Here is a 13933-nt window from a genome sequence, read left to right as displayed (position 1 = left end):
GGCTTCTCTGGTGTCCGCCATGTTTATGCTACAGACCTAATCCCCCTGCTGACTCGGGGACACTCGGCTGGGTTCTGAGGGCGCAATCTCTAAGGGAGGAGACGCCTCATCTGTTCCCAGGGCGTGGACGGTGGGCGTGCACTGCCAAGGCCGCAGTCAGCAACCAAGTGCACACCCCTCTGCCACCAGCGTTCCCTGCACAGGACCACGTGAGTGCCCGAGCCACAGTACCACCAGCGTGACTGTCATTCGTGGGTGGGAAGGTCTCCAGATCCCAAAGAGCCCGTTTAACGGCGTGGCTGCCAGCTGGTGGTCCTGACCCCGCAGGTACCGCAGCAGGAAGGCCTGGCTGCGGTTCCGGAGAAGACACTACAGGGCACAGGGCACACTCGAGTCACCAGCAGCCAGAACCACGCAGACCACGACCCACTGAGCCCAAAGCCCGGACTGAGTGCGTGGTGTGTGCAGGGTGTGGGCCCAGTGAGACCAGGAGGGCCGGCGGGCAGCCCCCGGGGCCTCGGCTCAGTCAGAGACGTCACCTGTGACATAGGGCAAAAAGTGTCTCCTGAGCCGAGTCCCTGCACAATGTCCCCCCACCCGCCTCCAAGGACTCGCTCCGTCTATACAGCTGGGCGGGTTCTGGGGAGAACGGCAAGCATCCATGGGTGACACAACCATGGCCCGAGCTGTCCAGGGAAGGGGCGGCAGTACTAACCCCCACAGCGTCCAAGGAGGCACAGTGCCACCAGTGCAGCAAGGGTGGACAGAAGGACGGAGCCACTGGACCAACAGAGCCACGGCCAGGTAGTCCTGACCACGGTGACCTGTCCCACAAAGGAGCAGCAGTGCTGGTGACACATTGGGCTGCTTACAAAGACTGAAGATCGGCGGTTCAAGTCCACCCACCACTCGAGAGAAGAGGGGCAGTGTCCTCCTATCGGGACCCTGGAAACTCGCAAGGCCGTGGTGACCCAGAGCCGACCCCACGGCAGGGAGCCTGGCTCCAGTCTAGTCTCTTCAGAGCAGAGCGCTGTGTCTTTCTCCCTTGAAGTGGCTGTGGGTTCAATCCCTCTGGCTCCTACCTGAGCACTTAACCAGTGCGCCACCAGGGCTCCCTGCAACAGGACCAACCCAGAACCGAAGCTGCGGCCGGAGTCAATGACAACTCCTGATGGTCCCCTGCCGGGCTTCCGCCCAGCACATCTGAACCAACGCAGGCTGTCTCCTCGTTCTCCTGTGGGGTGGCTGGTGGATTTGAACCAGTGACCCACAGAGACTGCAGTGCACCACCAGGCCCCTCTGCAACAGAAGCAGGGTCTAGAAATCAAACAGGAGCAAGCCAGCTCTCACCCTCAGGGGTGTGCCATGGAGTTGATTCCAACTCACAGTGACCCACGTGCCAGAAGTGCCCGGGAGGGTGTGTGGGGCTGCCACTGCTGTGGGAGACTCCCCAACAGGCCAGCCAGGGGCAGGGGGTTCAAACCCTTCACCTTCTGGGTAGCAGCTGCGTGCTCAACTACCATGGCATCCCAGAAGCTCCAGACAGCACACAGCATGTCTTCCCCTTATAATAAAACCACAGAGAGAAAACACACACACACACGCGCGCGCGCGGCTCTTTTTCATTAGCCAGCACTGATTTTATCAGGAAACCTGGACCTCGTGAAAAGCTATCGCTAGAGCAATTGAGTGAGTTTTCCTAAGTCCTGTCCTGGGAAATCTAAGTGGGAGTTTTCTCTACTCCTCTCATTTGAATTTGAAAGTTTTAAATGGTGAGTCATTATGGAAATGAGGCATTGCTTTAAGCTGTCATTAATTTAGCAAGTTTATCCCCTGACGTTCACAAAACGCAAACCCAGCAAACTCCTCCAAATCAAATGTTTTTGTTTCATTTCAGTCCATAATCTTAAACATAACTGTCTTTCTCAACAGCCCTAACCACAAACGCTACATAACATTTGATCCCTCCCAACCCGCTTCCTAATCAATGCAGCAGCAGGAGCAGCAGCGCGAAGTCCCTCCCGTTGAGCTGATTTGGTCAGTCAGCTGCCCAACACTGAAATAACTAGGTCACCAGGGCTCCTTCAATATGGCAAAGTTTTCATAAATTTATTATATAGATTCATCAGCAACCTCCTTTATGCACATGACACAACCCTGCTTGCTGAAACTGAGGACCAGAAGCATTTGCTGCAGAGGGTCAAGGACTATAGCCTTCAATATGAATTGAAGCTCAACATCAAGAAAACAGAGATTGTCACCACTGGCCCAATTGGCAGCATCAGGATGGATGGTGAAGAGATTGAGATTGTTAAGAGCTTTAGTTTGCTTAGCTCCACAATCAACACTCTTGGTACCGGCAGCCAGGAATTGCATTGGAAAAGTGTGCTGTCAGGGGCATCTCCAGAGTACAGAAGAGCACAGATGTCTGTCTGGAGACTAAGGTGTGCCTGATTTAGGCCATGATCTTTGCAATTACTTGCTATGCATCAGAAAGCTGGACAGTGTCTAGGGATGACAGAAGAATTGATGCCTTTGAGCTGTGGTGCTGTAGAATCATACTGAATATACCATGGACTGCTAAGAGAACAAACAGGTTTGTCTGGAGAAGGTGAAACCAGGCTGCTCCTTGGAGGCAAGGATTCTGAAGCTCCATGTGACATACTTGGGCATGTTGCAAGGAGAGACCAGTCCTTGGAGAGGGATAATATGCTGGGAGGGTGGAGGGACAGCACAGGAGAGGAGGACCCTCGATGAGGAGTGACTCAGTGACTGGGGTCATGGCGGTAGTATGTCAGAGACAATGGGGTTGGCTCAAGATAGGGCAGGGTTCAGAGCTGTTGTAGAAAGGGTGGCTATGAGTTGTAGGCAACTTAACAGCACACAACAACAACAACAACAACATACCCTTTAACACATACACCAGCCGCCCCCCCCCACACTGATTTCTGAAATACTGTACACATTTTCTTATACGGGTGCTAAGCATGAACCAAGTACTAGCACTGGAATGTGTTTTCATTCACACAGGTCCAATGGGCCAGTATCCAACTGGCGACATTCCCAATTTAAACTGGGTTTTTAAGTGGACAGTGAGATAACTTTGAAGGATTATTGTGATACATAATAACTGTTCAAATGCAAAGGAAAACAGAGGAAGGCATTCCTGTGGAGAGAATGCGACATTGTATCTTGGCGCACACAGGGAACACAGCCATCAGAGGCTTGGTTCCAGATCACAGACTCAGCGAGTTAGGCAAATGTTTTGGTTCCAGTGCATAAATAAGTGATGTTTACACTACACGGTGGTGACGTAAGTTAGGTGCTGGGCTAATTGAAAGGTCGGCGTTTTGAGCTCCAAATCCCGCCTGCCCAGCACACGTTAGGGACAGGCTGGCGCTTCTGTCACCGCCGACGAGCGGAACGCGTGCCACCTGACTCCGCACCTTCTGCTCTGGCTGGGGAGATGGTTGCATGGTGCACACATGGAGCTGCCGTCAGCTAGAAGACACTCCACGGGCATCTGTCTGTGGCATGCTCAGTGACACAAACATTTGCGGGATGAACTATTAATCAAAAGGCTGGCAGTGTGGAACTACCCAGAGGCACGGAGGGAAGACGCAGGGTGCACTTCTAGAGATGGGGGGGTGGCGGTGAGGGGAAACCCTGACATCCACGAAGCATCATGAGTGAATGTGACAGCAGCTGGACTGGGGCTGAGTGTTTGAGTGCCCACTGGACACACAGGGACTCTGGTGGCCTCCTTCATAGAAAGCTGTACTGAAGGCCCCAGCTCTAAAGGTTCAAATCCACCAGTGTCTCTGAAGGACCGTCGCCTGTGATTCGCATCCTCAGGAGCCCGGGAGGGCGAGCTGTGCATCGATCCATCTCAATACCTTGGTTTGAGTTTCTGACAGGTAGTCATATTTGTCTCACATACCTGGGACACATGGTCCAGAGGGGCCAGTCCCTGGAGAAGGAGGGTCAATGAAAGAGAGGAGGGCACTGAGACGCCTGGCATGGTGGGCACAACATGACAGCAGGGACCAAGGAGGCACCCGAGTGTGTGCACTATGGGAGCGGGAACTGGCTTGGTGGCACCTGACAACAGTGACTTGGAAACAGGGTGGGGTGAGGGGAGGGGATCTGAGAGCACAGGGCAGCAGTGAGTCTGCCCCCAGGGGCTTCTGTGAACCAAGTAAGGTGACAAATGGACCTACTTCAAGCCCCGTTGGCGGGCAGCACCGAGGTCCCATGTTCCGCTCACTTCCCCGGGCACGGACGCCTCCTTACGCAGCCCACTGCCTTCCTGGTGTGGCTCAGAGTGTCTAAGGCCGCTCACACAGAAGGGGGGCTCCCAACACCCCAGAGCACACGAGGCCGACGGAGAAGCAGGCATGATACACTAATGGGGTTGACGGCCACCACCAAGGCCACAGACACACGGGCACTCTGCTTCATGTTAGGAGCAAACACTCCTGTGAGGGCAAACCGAAACCCAGGCTGTCGGAGTGTCCCGACTCCGTGACCCTCGGGACAGACGCCCATTGGTCCCAGCCGGAATCGTCACATGAAGGGGGACACTGGGGGGGCTCAAATCACTAACTTGTAGGTCAGCAATCCAACACTCAGCCAGCAGTGTCACCTCCAAAGACAACTGAGGGGGAACAGACAACCTGACCTTCCGCGGAGCGCGCCTTTAGGAATTACAGGGCAGCGGACACAGGAAGTGCCCCACAGGGATCTGATCGGAAAAGCCAGCCTGAGGGCGACACGCAGGACAGCTGGCCACCCTGGCATCACGACACGGGGACCAGAGTGACACAGCCCACCTGTCCCCTTGGATGGAGGAGACGGGTCAGTCAAACACAACTGCAATTCCTAGTTAATTACGGACTTCAGAGGAGGGGAACGGGCGTGGCCTGAGGGCTCCCCACACTGTGGAGGGGTTTGCCTAAAGCCTGGAGCCAAAACCTGCCCCTCTGCAGCCACCTTGTCACACAGTGGCACACCAGCTCATTAACCCCCCACGGGCACCTCGCTGCGCTGCCCTCGCCAGCTGCAGCCTTTCTACAGCTGAGGGCCGGAGGGCACGCTGTGTCCATGTCTGTGAGACCATTACTCTTACATGTGCTCACTTCGTGTCCCGGGGACCCTCTTCCATCACGCTATTATTACTCACTAATAGATCACTGACCCCAAACTCCCCACCACTGAGCCAACTCCAAGCACCACGACCCCCAGTGTGGCTGTGACACCCCAGAGTGGCTGTGACGCCTGAGGCAGAGAATGCCCTGCCCATCCCTCCTGAGGTTCAGACCACCCACCCTTCACAGCAGCCCAGCAGGGGCTTTTTGACGCACTCACACCTCCAACTACTGAGTTAGTTCCAATTCACAGCTGACCCTCCGTAACCGGGGTGGGGAGGTGGTGCTGGTGGTGTGTGTGCCTGTGGCAACCCCTCTCCTTCAGCAGCTTTGAACCACCGCAGATGCAAGAATCTGGGTTTGCAGCACAACTCCCTATGGGCGAGACTACCTGAGTGGCTTTGAGTCCAATGTGAACATGCAGTTTACACACAGCGACCAAAAAACACTGTGTGACTCCTTTAGTGCTTGACCACGAAGATGTGGATCCACGCTGGCCGCACCTCTGACGTATGGCAGGACTGGAGACCAAAGGGTCCATGCAGCTTCAAAGAGAAAGGAGACTGGAGCGGGACAGGGAGGCTGGAGTAACAGAAACAGGACCACCAGAATGACATTAACGAGCACGCTGACACACGATTAATAAACGTAACCGTGTCATGTCCACATTATTAAATGGGAACTTAATGCGCTCAGCATGGGGGTTTTAATCAAATGACATCATTAATATAACACACAAGTAAAAACCTGGAGATTATTTTTAAAATGGCTGAAACAGGACATCAACAGAGAAATGTCAGAAAGTTAAGCTGGATTTAGAAGAGGCTGTGAACTAGGGCTATGCTGGTGTCAGATGGATCTTGGCCCAAAGTAGAGAACATCAGAAAGATGTTTACTTCTGCATTATCGGCTATGCAAAGCCACGTGACTGTGGATCAGGATGAATGACGATAACATGGAGAAGAACGAGCACCTCAGAGCATTAAGCCTGTTCATACAAAACCGCTATATAAGCCAAGCAGCAGCTGTCCAAGGAGAAGAGGGACCAGCGCAGGGCCGAGAAATCAAGAGTGGTGTGTGTCATGGAACACGGCGCAGCACGCAGCAGCAATGATTCTGTAAGTTATCACCTAACTTGGGAGGGACCGGAGAGCATGAGTGAACTAACTCAGTCCCATAAGGACAAATACTGAACAAAACCATTACTGCAGAACGAGTATGAGGATCCAAGGAGGGAGGGTGGAAGCAGAGGGGTGAGTGGGTGGGGAGGTTAATCGTGGGTCACACAATTTGATGGGTGGGGGTGTTAGGGAGATGGCAAGGAAATGGTATGAAAAACAATGCATTAGAATTTTGTAAACAAACTATTATAATTAAAAAAGAGAAAAAAAAGATGTGTGTCAGAGCTGTATCCTTTTTCCATACCCTTACAATCTGTATGGTGTGCAAATCATTCAAGAGGGGGGACTCTCCGAAGAAGACCGTGGCATCAGGACAGGAGGAAGACTCATCAACAGCCTGTTATGCAGATGGCACAGCCCGGCTTGCTCAAGGTGAGGAGCACCGACTTGATGCCCTTGTTGCAGAAGATGAAAACACCACCGTCTTAATAAGGATCACATCTCAACATCAAGAAGACAAAAAAATCTTCCCCATTGGACCAATAGGCAACATCATGATAAATGAAGACTGTAGTTATCAATAGCGTCATTTTATGTGGATCCATAATTAACACCCATGGTAACAGCAGTCAAGAAATCAAAAGATGGGAAAATCTGTTGCCAAGGACCCCTCCCAAGTGCTAAAGGGCAATGATGTCAGTTTAAAGACTAAGGTGCACCTCATCCAAGCCGTGGTCTTTTCAAGTACTTGTTATGCAACTGAAAGTTGAGTAAAGATGACGGGAGGACTGAAGCCTGAGTTGGGGTGTTGCAGACGAGCGCTGTACATCCACGGGCCACCAAGAGAACAAATACGTATCTTGGAGAAAGTGCAATCAGGCTGCTCCTTAGAGGCAGTGCCCGTGGAACTGCGTGTCACATCCTTCAGGCACGTACCAGGAGGGGCCAGTCCTTGGGGAAAATACCATTCGGGGAAAGGGGAGGGTCAAAGAGGGGAAGAGCCTCAACAAGCTGGGTGGACAGTGACCCTACCAACGGCTTTGAGCATGTTGGAGCTGGTGAGGGTGGCACAGGATGGGCACGTTTCAGCTGTGCTGTGCACAGTGATGGTCGATGGGAGGGCACCAAACAACAACGTGCAGCAAAAACTCACCGAAAAAAGCAATTATTTAAAAAAACACAAAGAGACCCCAACCAACTGCAGTGCCTGGCACTACCTGGACCTGGGTTAAAAAAAAACAAAACACACACACACACACACACACACACACACACACACACACAGCAGAGAGTCAGGAAAAAAAAGGTAAGTAAGTAAGTGCAGGAGACAGGGGAGGTAGCTCCCCCGGGAAGGAGAAATGGCTACTCCTTAGGTGTGATAAGGGCGTCTTGGTTCAGTTCTTTCTGAAGAGCCCTTATCTTTCAGAGATTTGTCTGCTTCTTGTAGGATTTGCCTCTTTGTCGGGTGAGGGGGAGGCAGAGGAGGAAGACCAGACCAGCCTGGCCACCAGAGATAATGGGCTGCTCGCCCGCGCGCCTGTTTTGTCTGTGACGTCTTCCATAATAGAGAGTTTAAACAGCGTGATTCTGTGTTATCTCCAAAGGTGACATGCAGAAAAAAGCTGACTGGAAAACAGTGCATTCTGTACATTTTTATAAACACAAAAGGGGTTTTGAAAATGCAATCATGTCCAGTGCAGAAAATCACATCCACTGAGCAGCTCAGACCCAAGGGACTCCCACCTGCAGGACACCTCCCCTGGGGTGGCTGGCTCGTCACAGGAGCAGAGCGCCAGGCCTTTCCTGCGTGGCACTGCAGGGTGTGTGCAAAACACCAATCTTTAGGCTGGAAAATGAGTACAGTGTGTGACCCCAGAGGACCATCTCTCACGAAAACAGACTCAAAACGCCCCCCATCTAAAGCTGCCACAGCAGAAGTCTTCTTTGCATGGTCGTTATTTAAGGCCTAGTTCATAGGGTCTCGATGTAAAGAGGCATCTCTTGTGTTTTTAAAAAAGAGAATATGAATAAACAGTTGAATAAATGGTTGAATAAACCACTGAAAGTACAAAATTCATGTACTGTCACGTTCAGTCTCATTTCTACCACCAAAACCGTACAATGTCATTAGTACAATATGCAAATAAAATATTGCTGGAGATTACCCCAAAACTGCTAGAACAGTACACTGACAGAGAACTGTCCCAAGTTCAAACCGGATTTAGGTGCCAGGGATACCACTGCTGATCTTAGATGGATTTTGGCTGAAAGCAGAGACTACCAGAAGAATGTCTACTTGTGTTTTCTTGACTATGCAAAAGTATTTGACTGTGTGCATCATAACAAACTATGGCTAACAAGGAGAAGAATGGAAATCCCGGAACACTTAATTATGTTCATATAAAACCTACACATGGAACAAGAAGCTGTTGTCTGAATGGAGCAAGGGAACACGGCATGGTTCAAATGCAGGAAATGTGAGAGCAGGCTTGTATCCTTTAACTATCCAGTCTGTACACTGAACAAATTATCTGACAAGTGGGACTCTATGAAGAAGAATGTGGCATCAGGATAGGAGGAAGACTCAAAAATCAATCTGTTATGCAAACAACACACCTAAAAAGTGAGGAAGACTTGGAACCCTGGCTGTGGAAGATTCAGGACTACAGCTTTCAACCTGGATTGTATCCCAACATCAAGAAGACAAAAATCCTCACCACTGGACCTATAGGAAACATCACAACAGATGGAGAACGACTGAAATTGTCAATGATCTCATCTTACTTGGGGATCAGGAGACCTACTGCACTGGGAAAGTCCACTTTCCGGGAGCTCTCCCAGTTACTTAGGAGCAACGATGCTAGCATGAAGATTAAGGTGCACCTGGTTCGGCTCATGGTCTGTTCAATCACGTGCTCTGTGTCGGAGAGCTGGACGGTGAGGACGGCGGGAGACTTGCTCTTGGAGCTGTGGTGCTGGAGACGAGTACCGAGATCCCATGGCTGGCTCAGGGGAAAGTGTGGCCAGAGCGCTCCTTGGAGGCAAGGCCAGCAGGGCTTGGTCTCGCATACTTTGGGCTTGTTGCTAGAAGTGACTCTCCGGAGAGGGACATCATTCCTGAAACGGTCGAGAGGTCACCAACGGAGAGGGAGACCCTCAACGCGATGCACTGAAACAGTGAGTGAAGCCCACAGGCTCACGGGTCAGGGGTGCCGAAGACCCACAGGACAGGATTCAGGTCTGCTGTTCACAGGGCGGATACGAGTCATGCTCAACTTGATGTACCAACAAGTCCACCGGGAGCTGGGACACTAACCCCAAAGCCGCACCGCTCTGGAGGTCTGAACCCACCAGCGACTCCTCAGCAGGACAGATGGACAGTCTCCTTCCACGTGGCTTACAGCCTCCAAACCCTGCCAGTCAGTCAACTATGAGTCAGTTCTGCCTTGAGGGCGATGAGAGCAAGACCAGAAAAAGGGGGAGGGGGTCGCACACAACGGGCTGGATGTGGGTCTTTTTTAAGCTCGTGTCTAACATTTCAACTCAAACTCCAAGTCAGGTGCTACGGTGGCCAGTGTCACACACACCAAAGCCTGTCCTCCAGTGGCTCCCAACTCAGCGACCCCTCAGGACCGGTGCGGCCCAGGGTGGCTGCCTGTCCTTCTGCAGAGCCGCTGAGGACTTGAGGCAAGTGCTGTATCTCTGGGGCCACCAGGGTCTGTGCTCCTGGCACCGAGTGCGGGTGAGGCCCTGCCTCCCTCCTTGCCGCGTTTCCCGAAGGGGACCTGGAGAAGGGGCCAGTGGTTTGTGCGCAGTCGCCTTCAGATGTGCCCGCAACAAGGCGCACAAGAACTAGCTCTGGAGGGGGGATGTGTCCCGCCAACACCAGCCAGCCCAGTGCCGGGGACCCCTCGAGTGGGGTGGCCCCATGGGGTTCCCACGGCTGTGAGTCTTTCCAGGAGCAGACTCTCTCTTCCTCCAGCAGAGCGACTGGCGTTCAAACGTCTGGTCTTTCCGCTAGCAGCCCAATGCTTAATCCGCAGTTCCACCAGGGCCTCTGTTCACACCACTGCAGCTTGAGAAGGCCTCAGGCCTCGGGCACCTGCAGCCCACCGAGTCCCAGGAACGACTGAGGAGTGAGATAGTGCAAGCGTGTGTCCACCATCCACAGCGAACCACTGCTCCAAAGCCTGGGAGTGGATCCAGTCACCAGCATCTCAACGCCGGGAATGGAGGGGCCAATGCAAAGGTGCGCTGTTCGAATCCACCAGCCGCTCTGTGGGAGAAGGATGGGAAGTCTCCTCCAGTAGGATTTACAGGATCTGAAAACCCGCTGCACGGTGAGCTACGGTGAGCTACGGTGTGTGTGTGTGTGTGTGTGTTGCGACAAGATGGTTCTCGTCAGTTCCACTCGGGACTGAAGGTGAGAGGTGGGGCACAGGCACCCCCATCCAGCCTCCTGGCTCCGTGGCAGCACCTTGCTCACCTCCCACTAGACTCCAAGAGTGACAGGCTACAGCCTGTTCTGGAGGCCAGGCCTCCCCGAGGTGCAGAAGGCCGCACAGCGCTCGTACTGCTCACACACCAGCTGGCCAGTGCTGACCGGTCCCCAAAGCCCTCCTGTGGGATGGCAGGTCCCGAGAGGCACTCGCTGCTTCTGCCTGACTTCTGTGACGTTTGTCACTGCTCACCGGGGGGTGGGGGGGACGGGGACGGGACGGGACACCGTGGAGAGGCACCTCCGGGACAGGGCCTGGCAGAAGCACCAGGCCAGTGTCAGGGCCCAGGATCTCGGGGTATGCCCGAGCCAACGGCAGCTCCCACAGTCACAACCTGGCACCGGGAGCAAACACCTGGCAAGCCACGGCTGTGTAGCTGAAGAGCCCTGGTGGCGCGCTGCCTTACACTACAGGTCGGTGGTTCACACCTACTACCTGTTCTAAGGACCAGTGAGCCCCTGTAAGTATCTGTTGTGGTTGGGCTCTATCAGGGGAGAACTGACCCGCAGCCGACCTCCCAGGGAGTTTTCTGAGGCAGACAATCGTGGGGGGCTGGGGGGACTGTCCATCTTCCTCCTGCAGAGAGCTGGTGAATTCAAAGCACACTTGGGGCTGGGAGTGCACCCCTCACCACAAGGCCCCTGGCGCTCCCTGTAAATGCTTCCAGCCCCGTCCCGAGTCAGCAGGGGGCTCTGTTCCAGGCTGAGTGGCACTGTGGGGAAGGTCTTTGGCTGTTACCCCAAAAGCTCACTGGTTTGACAGACCAACTGCTCCACCAGGCAAAGCCGAGGTCTGCTTCCACGGGCATGAGGACGCAGACCTGGGATCGTCCCACACAGCCGCCCAGAGCTGGGACCAGCTCAGCGGCACCAAGGTTGGCTTCCTCTGTTTGTGAAAACACTGTCATTTCGTGGATGGACGTATGGAAGTATTCTGGGTTGAGTCCTTCCACCCCTAGAGTTAGAGAACATTCTAGAAAGAAAGTCTCACGTAAAACACGGTAAACTCGTCCCATAAAGAGCCCTGGTGGCTCAACAGCTAAGTGCTTGCCAGTCAACTAAATGATTTGAGGTGTCAGCCCACACAGGGGCTCTGCAGGGAGTTGTGGGTCTCCCCAGCAAACATTTCCAGCCTGGTGGGCAGCTCACCTGGACAGGCGGAATCCACCCACAAACCCCCACGACAGCAGGCTACACCCTGTGCAAACAACTGAGGGTTCAACTACCAACAGAAGGTTCGCAGTTCACAAGGAAAGGCCTGGAAATTTAGTCCTGTCCTGACCACACCCAAGACACCCCTCTGGGCTGTTCTCTGTGGGAGCTGAGTCCCCGAACTAACAAGGTGGATGGACCCCGGGCACATCACACTGCTAAATGAAGTCAATGCCACCTGGTCGAGGTGAGACACCTGAACACAGGGAGTGACTGAGGACAGGGGCACCAGCTCCAAGTGGAGAGGGGGTGTCTGAGGCCCAGCTTGGCCACCACCGGGCCCGGCAGCCCCGCCCTCCTCTCCCAGAACCTTTCACACTTTGGCAAACGGAGGCAAGTTTTCTCTCAACCCCCAGCAGGTGAGTCACCGATGCTGAGCTCCAGGTTCCTCCACACGAGACTCCAGCCCAACGTGCCAACGGCCCAGGCAGGTGAGACCGGGGAGACGCACTCCGGGCCTGAGAACCACCAGGCCAGAACTACCCAGCACTCAGGGTGCTCATAAAAAAAAGAGATTAATTACAGGCACAGGGTAACACTGAAGATGAAACACGCTGGAGAAACAGAAACACCACAGAGGAGGAGCTACTAGCAATTACTGAACAGCGAAATAGAAAGTATCTTTGGAGGAGAGGAAATGAGTAATTACACAGGCTTTCCTCTGATCAAGAGATCTGGAGGGCACACATGTCCAGGGGCCGCCCAGCGTGAATCCACAGCCAGGAGTGTGGAGCTGAGGACATCACAAGAAGTGCTAGGCGCCCAGGCAGCAGCGCCTGCTAGGCCCGAGCCTGGCCCTGGCCGCTCCTTCTCTTCCTGCCCAAGGGGAAACGGTGACTGAGCCCCCGGGGGGCCTCCTGTCCTCCATCACCCTGGTGGAAGGCAAGGTTGTGGGGGTGCCATTCCTGACCTGGGCATTTCCATGGCGTTGCTCAAGAGTCAGTCCTCTTCCCCGCCCTCTGTCCATTCACACCTGGCCCCTAGCCTTGGAGGAGAGGCTGGGCCTTTGGGGGACCTCTGCACCTCCCAGACACACACCCCTTCAGCCACCTGATGCAATGCCTTCTCCATCAAGCACAGGCCATAGAAAGGGCTACAGGTCCTAACCCAGCCCTGGCGGAGGTGACCCCCGGGCATCTGGGCAGGCACAGCCCTCGGAGTGAGGTCAGGAGCAGGGTGACACTGCCCACTGCCCAGCCTGCATCAGGCTGGACCACAGGGATCCAGGCCGGCAGGGGCGGGGCTTGGTGACCCCTGGGAAACCGGGCGTGGCAGGGGGAGATTCCCAAGACCCAGACTGGGCCAGGCTGAGTTGGAACCCCTGGCGTCCACGGGAGACACTATGAGGGGAGAGGAGTGACCCCTGAGGCCCACGGGGAGGCAGCTATGAACCCTGAGATCAAGGTCGGACCAGCGTGAGCCTGGGATCCAGACCCACGGGCGTTCACCCTCGTGGTCCACATGACCCTGGAAACCGGGGCCCGACGGGCTGACCCGAGGGGCTGACCCCGGTGATCCAGGCACGGGCCTCGCTGACCACCGAGGATCCGGATCGGGCGGAGCTGGCCCCCTCGGGCCGGAGGCGGGGCGGGGCGACACCGGAAGTCCGTGTGAACCGGGGGTCCCGTCCGAGCCCCGGCGGCCGGGCCCCCGCGCGCTGACAGCTCGGGCACTCACCGCGGGGGCAGCTGCAGGGCGGGCGCGCCGCGCCGCTGGAAGGCCCCGTCCACGAACACGCCGTTCTTGCCGAGGCAGCGCAGGAAGAAGTGCGGCTCCTGGAAGCTGATCTGCAGGTGGCGCCGCGAGATGAAGCTCGACAGGCCCATGCTCAGGTCCACCGAGCCCTGCGACGAGTTGCGGCCGATGGTGACGGTGGGCTGGCGCATGAGGAACTCGAACTCGCGGCCCTCCAGGCGCGCTAGCGCCGGCCCCGGGCTCCGCCGCACCGACGCCGC

At 54.9% G+C, this 13933-nt stretch overlaps 1 protein-coding gene across 1 annotated transcript in view; it reads right to left on the bottom strand.

Moving 5' to 3' along the window:
* FOXK1 (forkhead box K1) overlaps positions 1-13933 on the bottom strand; it is a 48027-nt gene that overhangs the window by 27863 nt on the left and 6231 nt on the right. Inside the window, exon 2 of the mRNA XM_006889746.1 lies at positions 13656-13933. This exon is cut by the window's right edge and continues 1 nt beyond it. Within this exon, the coding sequence (XP_006889808.1) occupies positions 13656-13864 (209 nt within the window). The 5' untranslated portion in view covers positions 13865-13933. The remainder of the gene's footprint in view (positions 1-13655) is intronic.

Source organism: Elephantulus edwardii, unplaced genomic scaffold, assembly GCF_000299155.1.
Source record: "Elephantulus edwardii isolate Elephantulus edwardi_28Jun2011 unplaced genomic scaffold, EleEdw1.0 scaffold00080, whole genome shotgun sequence".
Classification (NCBI taxonomy): domain Eukaryota; kingdom Metazoa; phylum Chordata; class Mammalia; order Macroscelidea; family Macroscelididae; genus Elephantulus; species Elephantulus edwardii.
This window is presented reverse-complemented; position numbering and strand designations above follow the sequence as displayed.